This window comes from Delphinus delphis, chromosome 1, assembly GCF_949987515.2.
Source record: "Delphinus delphis chromosome 1, mDelDel1.2, whole genome shotgun sequence".
Taxonomy (NCBI): domain Eukaryota; kingdom Metazoa; phylum Chordata; class Mammalia; order Artiodactyla; family Delphinidae; genus Delphinus; species Delphinus delphis.
In genome coordinates this window covers 115,603,007-115,615,056 of record NC_082683.1, presented here as the reverse complement: position 1 = coordinate 115,615,056, position 12,050 = coordinate 115,603,007, and the positions used below count along the sequence as shown (strand labels likewise).

The window sequence follows — 12,050 nt, the reverse complement described above, 5'->3', positions numbered from 1 at the left end:
ACCTCAAGATTATGAAAAATAGAGGAAAAGAACATTTTAACTATATCTAAGAGAAAGAAACACTCGATATTGAGTGTGCAATTAGTGGTGTGAGGGCAATGCAGAAGCAAACCCTATCCTAGGTCAACGCCTAACTCACCACACCATAGCTACATGTTTACCTGTCAGACTCCTCTACCAAACGGTGAGTCCAGAGAACAGATAATGTCTTATTCATTTCTATATTCAGTCTTCAGTCCAGAAACTGGTACATAAAATGAATCTAATAAGTATGGTCTGAATGCCATGATTTCTAAGGCTTTTACTCACTGAATTGGCATAAAGCTGAGCAAATAGTACAATGAATGGCCTGTTAAATAAATGAATGATTTCGATCTATAACAACAAAGGAAACTTAAAGGTCTGTGCTAGAGAAGGAAGAACAGTTCTTGGAGAGTCTTTGGGCCACAGGGTATGCCGAGACCCGTTACAAAGAGAAACCGGTCCTAAACATCCTGGGCAGAGAACCTGCAAAACAAGGGATGGAGCTGTGCTCATTCACCCAGCAGTATTCATTGGGTGCCTACTCTGTGCCAAGCACTGTTCAAGAATGTCCAGCACCGTGAACAAGACAGAAAAAAATCCTTGCTTTCATGGAGCTTACATTCTTATAGAAGGGGAAAAGAACAAAAAAACAAATATGCAAATTACAGAGTATGGTAGAAAGTAAGTATTACAGAGAAAAACAAATTCAAAGGCAATGAGTACACAGGAGTGAGGGCTTGTGGTGAGGAAAGCATGGTCACAGAAGGCCTCCTTGAGAGGGGATGTTTGCATTAAAGACCTTATGGAGACGAAAGAGTGAGCCACGTGGACACCTGGGGGAAGAGCATTCTAGGCAGAAGGAATTACAAGTGTACGACTCTGGCCTGTTCAAGGAATAACCAGGCCAGCATAGTGTGAGCAAAGGGAGTAAGGGGGAGAGTTATAGGAAATTAGGCTAAAAAGAGAAAAATGACCAGATCATTCTAGCCCTCATAGGCCATTGTAATTGTTTTGTTTTGTTTTTTCTTGTTGTTTTAACCTCTTTTACTGAAATATAGTATACAAAGAGAAAATTACAAATCCTAAGTGTCAGCTCAAGGAATAATCATAAAATGAATAAATCTGTGTATCCAGACACAGGTTAAGGAATGGCACATTATCAGCAGCCCAGAAAACCCCCTCTATGCTCCCTCCTATTTGCTATCCCTCCCTCCTCCTCAAAGGTAACCCTATCCTGACTTCTAAAGTAATAGATTTGTTTTGCCTGTTTTTTAACTTTAAATAAATGTAAGCATGCCACTGTATTCTATTTGTATCTGTATTTTCTTTTTTCACTCAAGATTTTGCTTGTGATATTCACCCATGTGATTCTGAGAGGGAAGAATGGTCAAATGACAAACAACAGCATGTTAAAGTGCTGATGGGAAAGATGTAGTAAAGAGGGGGAATTGGTGGCAGTGTTCATGTGATGGGCATGCATGTGACAATTTGAGAAAAAGAGAGGAAGTGTGAGGTCACCCAGGAGCTGAGTGCAAAGATCCTGAGACATTTCCTCACCTACTCAGATCCTCTCCTGAGAATTAAGAGATCTTGAGAAGGTTGAGGTTGTGGTAATGGTTACCTATTCATTGATTCACTCAAACATTTCCATATCCTACTTTGTGTTAGGCACAGTGCTGAGATATAAAGGTAATTAAGACATGGTCAGCTGGACAAACAAGTAAACAGAGGGCTAAAAAAATGGTATGATAAATGCTAGGAATTTGGCAAAAGATGGTAAAGAAACATCTTCTTTAAGAATGACTGTGACTATTTCACCTTTTTTGCTTGAACATTAATGGCTCTGAGAGAGGCTCATGAGAGTATAGTCATTGTATGTTACTTTGAGGTTAACTATTATTTTTATGCTTATCAGTTTTTATCTCCTCAACTACTAGACAATAATCTTTTGGGAGAATAAAAGATATCTTCTGGTATCATGGAAAGAGCACAAAGTAGTTAGAGTCAAAGGAGTTGGGTCTGAATCCTGACTCTGTTATTCCTTAGCTAGGTAACCCTGGGAAAACTAGGTAACCTCTCTGTGCCTCAGATCCTTTCTATAAATGGAGATGGTAATATTCATCCTACTGCCTCACAGAATTGTTGTCAGCGTCGAATGAAATAATGTATAAGAACCGTAAATTCCTATTACTAGTCCTCTAAATCTCACAAGCCTACTATGCTGAACACAGTAAGTATTTAATAAATGTCAAGCTTTGATTATATTTCATCAGCAAAGACTTGTGGGTTTTGAAGTCTGTGCCAGAGAGTTGATATAGTTGTCCCTCTCTATGCCCAGATAACTCAGAAGCTGGGATCAGATAGTGTGGCCATGACTCAGGAGTGACCAGCTAGTGTGGGAGGGTAGACTGGCCAGGATCATCTGGATCAACTACTCATTAAACAAGAGTGCCAGACATTTTGCTGGGGTGGAGCCTCTGTGATTGCCCATTTCAACACTCCTCCTAACCCTTTCCCTTTTCATCATATTTCTGGACTTCAGTATCAGAGAGCTCTAACTGACTGGCAGAGGATGGAGAAAGGGTGTGGGGAACAGGGGGAGGGCAGGGAGAGTTATAGCAGTTTTCTTTCTGTGTTCACAGGGAACACAGTTTCACAAACCAGCTCAACCCCATTGATTGTGAACGGGGTCCTGGGGGAGTCTGTAACACTTACCCTGAAGTTTCCTGTGGAAGAGAAGATCACGTCCATCACCTGGCTACATGAGGGAAAATCTGCCATCTTCATAGAGCCAAATGAAGCACTAAACAGGGTGACTGACCCAAAGCGGAAAAATCGATTGAATGTCACCGAGTCCTATTCCTTGCAGCTCAGCAACCTGACGATGGCAGACTCAGGACTTTACAGAGCCCAGATAACCACACTGACCTCTTCACTGTTTACCGATTATGATCTGAGGATCTTCAGTGAGTCAAATCATGGGGTTTAATTGTGTATGGACTGAAAAATAGTACATATTTCAAGTCTATGTGACTGCAAGTGTGCACTATAGCTTAGTGGTAAAAAGCATGGCATTTGGAGCTAGACTGAGGTCCAGCAACAAAACTATTCAATGGCATTGCACAGCAGTTAGTGACAGAGCTAAGATTAGAACCTAAATCTTGTGACTTCTAGACCCTGTACTAGGCTCCATTACACTTGTTGAGACAAGTTTCTTCTGCCACTATTTAGAAGACCAAGCACAACTTCTTCTGCAACAGCCACACTCCTGAGGCTGAATGCCAATGGCTTCTCAGGGCCTTTTGGAGTGCCTCTCCTTCAAAAGCACATACACAGAGAGATGTGTAAGCTACACCAACATGTTTTACAATTGTGCAAAGGTATTTTAAGATATAAATTATATAGGTTTTCTTTTAAAAAACACTGGCCAATTGTTCTGTATGTACTAGGCTAGGGATGGCAAAGATTTGATCTTATGGGCCAATATCAATTAATTGGGAGTAACTTTCTAGGGTTCAGTGTTAAGAAAGATATCAGAGTCATGTTGTTTATTCACTGAGTCAACAATATTTGTTAATCAGGGATAATATACGAGACACTGTTTTAGGCCCTTGAAATACATCAGTGAACAAAACAAAGGTCCCTGCTCTCATGGAACTGACATTCTGAGTAGGGAATATGGGAGCAATAATAAACAGTACACATAATATATAAACAAATGACACAGTAAGCTGCGAGTGCTATGGAGAAAGAGAGATTAGAACAGAATAAGGAGCATCAGAAGTGCCAGAAAGCAGTGGTCAATTTTAAATGGAGTGATCATAATAGGCCTCATTGAGAAGATGACATTAGAGCCAGGACATGTTGGAGGTAAAAGAGTGAGCCATGCAGATATCTGGATGAAGAGCCATCCCACACAAGCACTCCCTGTGTCTGGCAGCTCAAGGAATATAAAGAAGGTCAAACATCAAGGAGCAGAGTAAGAGAGAGCAATAGGAAATGAGGTCAGTAAGGAAGTAGGGGGCCATATCTTCTAAGGCTATAAGAGCCATCACAAGGACTTTGGTTTCATTTTTGGGGGAACGGACAACAATTGGAGGGTTTTGCAGAGAAGTAATATAATTTAACTTACTTATTTAAAGGATCTCTTTGGACAAGTGTGGAAGCCACTGAACCAATTAGGAAGCCATTGCAACTATCTAAGCAAGAGGTAATACTGGCTTGGACCAGAGTCGTAGCAGTGGAGGTAGTGAGAAGTGGTTGGATTCTGGATATATTTTAGAGGTAAAGCCACCAGGATTTTGTGATGTGGGAGTATGAGAGGAAAAGATGAGTCAGGGATGACTCCAGGGCTTTTGGCTTGGATGACTGGAAGGATGCAGTTGTTGTCAACTAAGATGGGGAAAGTTGCAGATTGAGAAGGTTTTGGAGAGAAAAACAGGAGTCTTTTTGAACTTGTTGAGTTGGAGATACACATTATATCCAGGTAGAAATGTCAAATCAGTAGTTATATATTCATCAAATGGAGAAAGATATCAAGATAGGTTTTTGAGGTCAGCAACAGACATTGGCTGAAGGAGATGTAATATTCATGCCAAATATTTGCCATTTCTGTGCTACATGCTGTCTCATGTAATTCTCATAATTACCCAAGAAGTAAGTATTATTGCCCAGTTTTATAGATGAGGAAACTTAGGCATGAAGAGACTATAATTTGTCCATGTAGCCAGTAAATGACAAAGCCGTGATTCTAACCTAGGTCTTCCTAACTCTAAATCCAACATTCTTGCCATGACATGAAAATTCTGTTCCAGCAAGGTATGTTCCACCACCCCTACTCAGTTAGCTAAGCTTAAAGCATTACTTAATCTCTTCTAATCAGACAGTTGGAGTCATTCTGTTTCTATTGGGTCACCTTTATTTCAACCCTTGGGCGGAGTCTAGGTCAGAGGGCTTTTCTGTACTGCTTTCATGTCCCCATTGATTCACAGCCACTGACACCTTAGAGGTGATATTTTCTGGTCTCTGCTCTCGGATATTTCTGCAACATATGTAGTCCCAAATATATTGCACTTCTTTCTTCCCCAGAATTTCTTGCTTTCTCTCTGTTTCTTCACTTCTTCCTTTCCTAATTCTTTAATTCTCAACATTTCCCTTTCTGACTTGGTGACACTCTACATCAAGGTCTCTTTGTCATCATTTGAGCCAGCATCAGCTCCAGTGAGAACCAATATTCCCACAGATGTGGGAAATACAGTTCTCCAAGAGTGTTAAGCTTTTATCTTCCATCCCATCTAGGGAATTCTGACAATGGAGAAGTGTGCCTGGTCTTCTGGTTTTGGACCTGGCTGAGGTAGGGCTGGCCCTTAGTTTAGTCTCCAAATTATCTTTACATAAGGGGCAGTGAACAAGTGTTAGAAGGACCCCCAGGAAGAAACTGGAGCTCCAAAAATTAAAGTGATCAGCTTAAAATCACCTGACTAGTTGGCGACAACCCCAGTCTTTCCCTTCCCTCTCTCCCACTGCCTACTCTGTCTCATACTGATGTCCCTTATCATTTGGTTACCCCATACCTTGATGTCATCAATTAGGCAGTACATGCAGACTTATTTACAGAGTACACAGCTGTGTCAGGTGGAATACAGAAACATCGAGGTGAGAGATATTTTTCACAGAGGGCTGAGCCAAGACATTTGTCCTTAATCCAGGCCTCTTCTCTGCACACAGGACGACTGAGGAACTTACAAGTTGTCTCTCACACCAAATGGTCTAATAATAGGACCTGTGAGATCCTCCTGACCTGCTCTGTGGAGAATCCAAATGATAACATCTTATTCAGGTGGCAGGTCTCAGGAAACACACTTCAAAGTGAAGCAAACCTTACTATCTCCTGGGACCCCAAGAGTTTCAATGAAGAGACCTACACCTGCGTAGCTGAGAATGCTGTCAGCAATTCATCCTTCTCTGTCTCTGTCCAGAGTCTCTGCAAAAGTAAGTATGTCTCAGGTCTCTCTGAGAGCCTTGAGTGGCTGTGAGGTGTGGGGTGTCTCTTGTGCCCTTTATGATTCCTAAAACAGCAGCCCAGTAGGAGACAGCCAAGTGACACTGGGAAGGGACAGACATCCCCTGGGGCTCCATGCCTCTCACTCCCTCAGAGGTCTCTCCTTCCTCCCTCCCCCTCCACCAACCCTTTCTCCAGCCTACTCAGATCCCAAGAGCAAAGTCCTTGGGAAGGCAGGATTGCTTCCTCCCACTGGCTCTACCAGGCTCCACCATGCCCTGTCTGCCTAAATGGGACTCCCACTCCCAGAAAGCCTGCTCATACCCCCAGAGCCTCTGGGTATAGATGAACCCACCCAACTCCCAAAGATGGTCTAGAAGAGATGCAGTAGAGGCTCTAAAAAACCACTCTGGGCCTCACTCGATGTGTCTCAAGTGCAACTTCTTTTTTTTTCTTTTTAGGTGTTACTAATGAAAAAAATGAACACCTGGATACCATGTGGATTGTAGTGGCAGTTTCTTCAATATGTATAGTCGTGGTCATCATCGTGTTATTATTTGTTTGGAGGAAAAAAATAGGTTTCCTTTCTTCCTACTTACTGTTTCTTCTCCAAGGTTCCAGAGACTTAGCATTTGGGGCCTCCAAAAGACTCTGTCTTGTAGAAGACAGATAAAGGGAGGGAGCATGCAAACCCTGGCTCAGCTGGTCCACTGGGACAACACCTGGGTTGTGAATACACATGTGCTAATCTCCTAGAAAAGTGTCTTACTGGAAAATGCAGGACCCTTTCGGGTCCCCTTCCACCACACCCTCTAGAGAGACACATCTAGGGGTAGGGGGTGGAAGGCTTCTCTCACTATAGTCACAGATTTCAATTAATTTTATTTTTCAGGTTTCTTTCAATTCTCTACTCAGCAAACCCAGTGTCCTGGTGAGCTTCCAGACTCTTAACTCCCAATCATAAAACAGATGGGAAGAACCAAGTGAAAAGGAAAGGAGGGCAGTCAGAGGGCTGTATAATGAGAGAGGAGGGAGTCAGAATGTCACTACTCAGATGGACCAGATGGTGCAAGGGGATAACACCTGGAACTGTGCAAGTTTGTCCCCTGTGTGACTTACAGGGTTCCTTACAAGCATGCAAACCGGTCACTCATGCAATTTCTTGGGGTAGGATTAGGGTCATTCCCCACTCTGCCAATGGAGAGACTAAGCGCCAGTGAAAGGACTCATGACCTGTCCATTATCAACAGGAGGTGCAGGGTAAAGACAGGATTACAGCATCACATGCCCAAAGACAAACTGCCTGACCCCATCACTCTCTTCAGCCAGGGTTTGGGCATTGAGTGGACACAGTCAGAAAAGAAAATATGATATAGAGACAGAAACACAGGCTCTGGACTCAGACTGGCATTGAGTCTTATTTCATGGGTGAGAGATACATGAATTCATGCATGGAGGACCTGGCATGAGGTTTGGAGTCAGAAGGCATGCATTCAAATTCTTGTCTGATCACTTCCTGTGTGAGTTTGCACCAAGTCTGTAAAACTTTCTGAGCCTCCAGTTCCTCATCTCTAATATAATCAAACCCACTCTAAGGAGCTCTGAAAAGTTTAATAGTATTATATATGTGAAATAATCTGGCTCCATTATGCTCACCAGTGAGGTTCTCTAGCTCCTGTGTAGGCAGTGTTATTTGGTCCCAGAAGCTTCCCTTCCTGTGAAGCCAGAGGGAGACTCTGAGGCTTTAGGATAGCTCAAGACCATGTGCCCCTGAGGAGATGAGGTCAGAAATAGATCACATGACTGAGAATGTTCTGGTTCAACCCAGAACTCCAAAGACTGTCAAAAATGAATGAACCCTAAGGAAGGGCCATGCTTTGAACAATTGCCTCTCTGGGGTCAGAGAATGGCCTGGGGTAGACAAGGTCCTGGGAGAGCAGACCAGAGTCCTTCAGCTACTGACTGTGCCTTCCTGTGTTAACAGCAGAGACTGTGAGGAACGTAGAGTATGCTTCCTTCTCTCCAGGGAGCACTGTGTATGCTCAGGTCACCCATTCAAAGAGGGTGAGTACTTTCAGGTTTATACTCCTTCATGGTCATTATTTTTACAGTCATTATACATGACATTGTCACCAAACTTTTCTAAATTCAAATGACATACACCATTGAGGAGAAGCAAAGGCAGCGACAAGAACTGCAGAGTTATGTGCGGGACCTTTCTAGACCTCAATGCTCACACCTCAGTAGAATGTTGACTCATACCCTGCTTTACATTGCTTAATCTAACTGCTTAATGCATCAGTGAGTCTTGTCCCTTCAGCTTAATTACAAGCTGCCTGGAAGTGAAAATTATGTCTTCCTCTCTCTTCCCCTATGTCTTAGCATGATGCTCAGTAAATACTTGCTGGATGGATCAGAGTTCATTTAAGCTTGAGAGCCCCCAGAAGGCATGATTCTGTATCAGGGGCTTTCTCATCCTGGATGTAGGGGAAATAGGGGAGCTCAGAAGAGTCTCTCAAGAGGGAAGAGGGGCAAGAATTTGCAATCCCTCAACAGTAGAGGACACTAACGGCATGAGCAGTCCTCAATCGTCCCCTGCCCTCTAGCAACATAACAGGATGGCCTTGGTCAGGCATCAGAAACTCCTCACCATGCATCAGTAATTCCCCATCAACCGCAAAATAAAGCACCTGCAGGTGGTACATTTCTAAATAACACTACACATCCTGGGAGGCCATTTTCCATGTCTTCTGAAAAATAACCCAAGAGAGCCAGCATTCTTCAGTTGATGGAAACAATGGTCTGGCTAGAAATCTTGGATTCCACAAGCAAATCTCCCTTCACAAAGCCCCTCACAGGTATTTGCAAAGTAGACTCTGAAGCTAGCCAACAATAAGAAGTGCTCTCACTTCAGATATTTCAACTGCCTTTCCAATTTCCTCTTGAAGACAAGATGAATTACTCTCAACAAACAAAGAAACTCTCCGGCAAGTTTGTTAACTTTTGCTTAGCAAAACATGGTACTTTGGAGAGTTTCAGAGGTTTTGATAACACCCCAAATATGCCTTAGTTAATTTAAAATGCCAAAAACTATGAGGATGGGGGACTTCTGTTACTGCCACACTTTTTATTCCAGGCAGAGCCATTCTTAAGCCAAGATATTCCTGCTCTACCAGTTCCCCATGCTTGAGGAGAACCCCAGTGACATGATGACCAGGCAAATAGAATCACAGGGGTAAAATGAAGCAGGCAATAACTCCAGTTATAGGTAGTAAAGATCTGAGACAAAAGATGTAATACAATAACCATCTGGTGTGTAGGTTAGTTCCTAAAAATAGAGGAAGGAGAGTAGAGTTGGATGCAGGACAAGAATGTTTTCTTTCCTTCACACCACTGCCAACAAGGTCACCCTTCTCTCTCTCTCTGGTTCTTGAGACCACCGGTTTGCTGGAGTGTTGTGCTTCTGTTTGGGCCTCAGGAAAGGTGACTAATCCTTCACAGGTTTAAGAGCTAGTGGTGCTTTGTTTCCAGCTTCTCTTGCTAGACACTCCCTAGCCTTCCTCCTAAAGAACTTTGACATTATCCCTCATTTGTCACACTGCTTTTCCCAAGAATATACAGTAAGTCCCTTACATACAAATGAGTTCCATTCCAAAAGCATGCTCGTAAGTCCAATTTGTTCTTAAGTCCAACAAAAGTAACCTAGATACCCAACTAACACAATCAGCTATATAGTACTGTACTGTACTGTAATAGGTTTATAATACTTTTCACAAAAATAATACATAAAAAACAAAAAACAAAAAAAATAAAGAAAACATTTTTAATCTTACAGTACAATACCTTGAAAAGTACAGTAATACGGTACAAGAGCTGGCTTACAGGGGCTGGTATCGAGTGAACAGGCAAGAAGAGTTACTGACTGGCAGAGGAAGAGGACATGGGAGATGGCAGAGCTGAAGGATCTCCTGCAATAGGAGGTGGAGGGCAAGCTGCAATTTCACCCATGCCTGATGTTGATGTCACAGGTTCTGGTTCCTTGCTGCATTCAATTTTAACTATTCTCTTGAAAAAATGATCCTGTGATGTCTGGGTAGTAGCTTTTTTTTCTCACCATAAATGACACGGTAGCACTGGATTGCATTCTGAACGGCTGCGGCAACCTTCATGTACTGTTCTATATTTGCGTCCTGTGCCTCAAAAACTAACAGTGCCTCTTCAAATAAAGAAAATCCCCTTTCCATTTCCTGTATCGTGAATCTCTTCAGTTCTTCAATTACTTCTTCTTCCTCTTGTCTCTCTTCTTTCTTTGAGCCTCCAATTCTATCAGGTCTTCATTAGTAAGCTACACAAAGTAAGTACACAAAAGCTTGTGCACTTACTTTGTTGTCAAGTACACAACCACTTGACATGACAATGTACACCAGACACGTGAACTAACTTACATGATTGGACATGTGAACACACGTTCACATCTTTGAAATATCACAACTTGAAGTCTCATAAGTAGGGGACTTACTGTATCTGTGAATGAGTACATTTCTCTTTATGTGAGCCGAATTGGTATGATTGTGTTTTACAGGAAATGGAAATCCCAAAACCTGTGAAAAACAATGACTCCACCACAATTTACTCTGAAGTTCAACAGTCCCAAGAGGTAAGCCTATGATTGGCACATCTTTTTACATTCTTACCTCTCTTCTCAGACCTATGACATTGCAAATATGGTAAAAGTAAAGGGGCCATTTTACAGATGCACAAATATCAGCAGGATGCAGAAAGTCTCAGGACAGCTCCAAAACATATCCAAGAAGCTACCTTGTATTAGGATCACCACACATAACTGAGTTTTTAACCTACTTGTTTTTTAAATTTAATCCTGCTTATGCTGTCAATATCCCTTACTGCCTGTTAGTGCTCTCCAAACCACCGCTATATCCATGAGGAGTGGCCTGACACTCTAGTCCCTATTTACCTACTTTATTTTTCTCTTTTTTCCATTACAGAAAGCCCACCTATTCCAGGACAACTGCCCTTCACAGTGTCATGTAATTTGCTGAAAGTCTTCAAAGGAATTCAGGAACAACACATCTTCTAATCCTATGGGAGAGAACAGAGCTTGGTTTCTGTCTGACAACAGAATTTGAATATCTAGGATTATCAGACTTGAATCTGCTTACCTGGGTCAAACATTTAAGGAATAACATCATCTCCAGCATATGACCCAAATAACAATTTCTAATCAGCTCCAAGTGAAAACATACATCAGATACCATGCTTGAAAAAATCCTCAACAAAATACTAGCAATCCGAATCCAACAATACATTAAAAGGATCATACACCATGATCACTATCAATTGATCAATTTCAATATCTGCAAATCAATCGATGTGATACACCACATCAACAAATTGAAGAATAAAAACCGTATGATACGGGGGTGGAGTCAAGATGGCATACTAGGAGGATGCGGAATTCGCATCTCCTCACAACTAAGGCACCTACTGGGCACTGGTAAGGGACCATGAACACCTAAGTGGACAGGAGGAACCCCCAGCAACCAGGTAGGGTGTGGGGGGAGTGTAGGGGTAGAAGAAGTGGAGGTCAGAGGGGACTGGCGTCCCTGAGGGTTGGCTGCAGGAGGGGAAGGGATCCTATGCTCGAAGGGGGAAATTGGGGAACCACTGGGAGGGCAAAGGATGAACAAGGAGTGTGGCCAGGTTTCTCCTGCCCACTTGGGCCCCCAGGAGCCTGCTGAGATCCTGGGCCTGATCCTCTGCCCACCTAGGTATCCTCCAGCCATACAGATCTGAGGGAGAGGGAGGGAGGGAAGGGGGAGCAAAAGTAAAGGCCCGACCTCTAGGACCGGCACCCCTGAGGGGTGGCTGGGGGAGGGGAGGAGTTCCTACACCTAGGGGCACCCACTCATGGTTAGGGGTCCAGTGGCTACAGGGGAGACCCTGGAGGTGACAGTGGGGGAGGGGCGCAAAGGAATGGAAGGGAATGTGGCCAGTGCTTTCCCTG

At 43.0% G+C, this 12,050-nt stretch overlaps 1 protein-coding gene across 1 annotated transcript in view; it reads left to right on the top strand.

Moving 5' to 3' along the window:
* Window positions 1-11,692, top strand: part of SLAMF6 (SLAM family member 6) — a 29,193-nt gene extending 17,501 nt beyond the window's left edge. The window contains exons 2-8 of the mRNA XM_060008807.1: window positions 2,667-2,990; window positions 5,752-6,015; window positions 6,487-6,552; window positions 6,918-6,956; window positions 8,010-8,089; window positions 10,608-10,682; window positions 11,032-11,692. Of these exons, the coding sequence (XP_059864790.1) occupies window positions 2,667-2,990; window positions 5,752-6,015; window positions 6,487-6,552; window positions 6,918-6,956; window positions 8,010-8,089; window positions 10,608-10,682; window positions 11,032-11,085 (902 nt within the window). The 3' untranslated portion in view covers window positions 11,086-11,692. The remainder of the gene's footprint in view (window positions 1-2,666; window positions 2,991-5,751; window positions 6,016-6,486; window positions 6,553-6,917; window positions 6,957-8,009; window positions 8,090-10,607; window positions 10,683-11,031) is intronic.
* The last annotated feature ends 358 nt before the right edge of the window (window positions 11,693-12,050 follow it).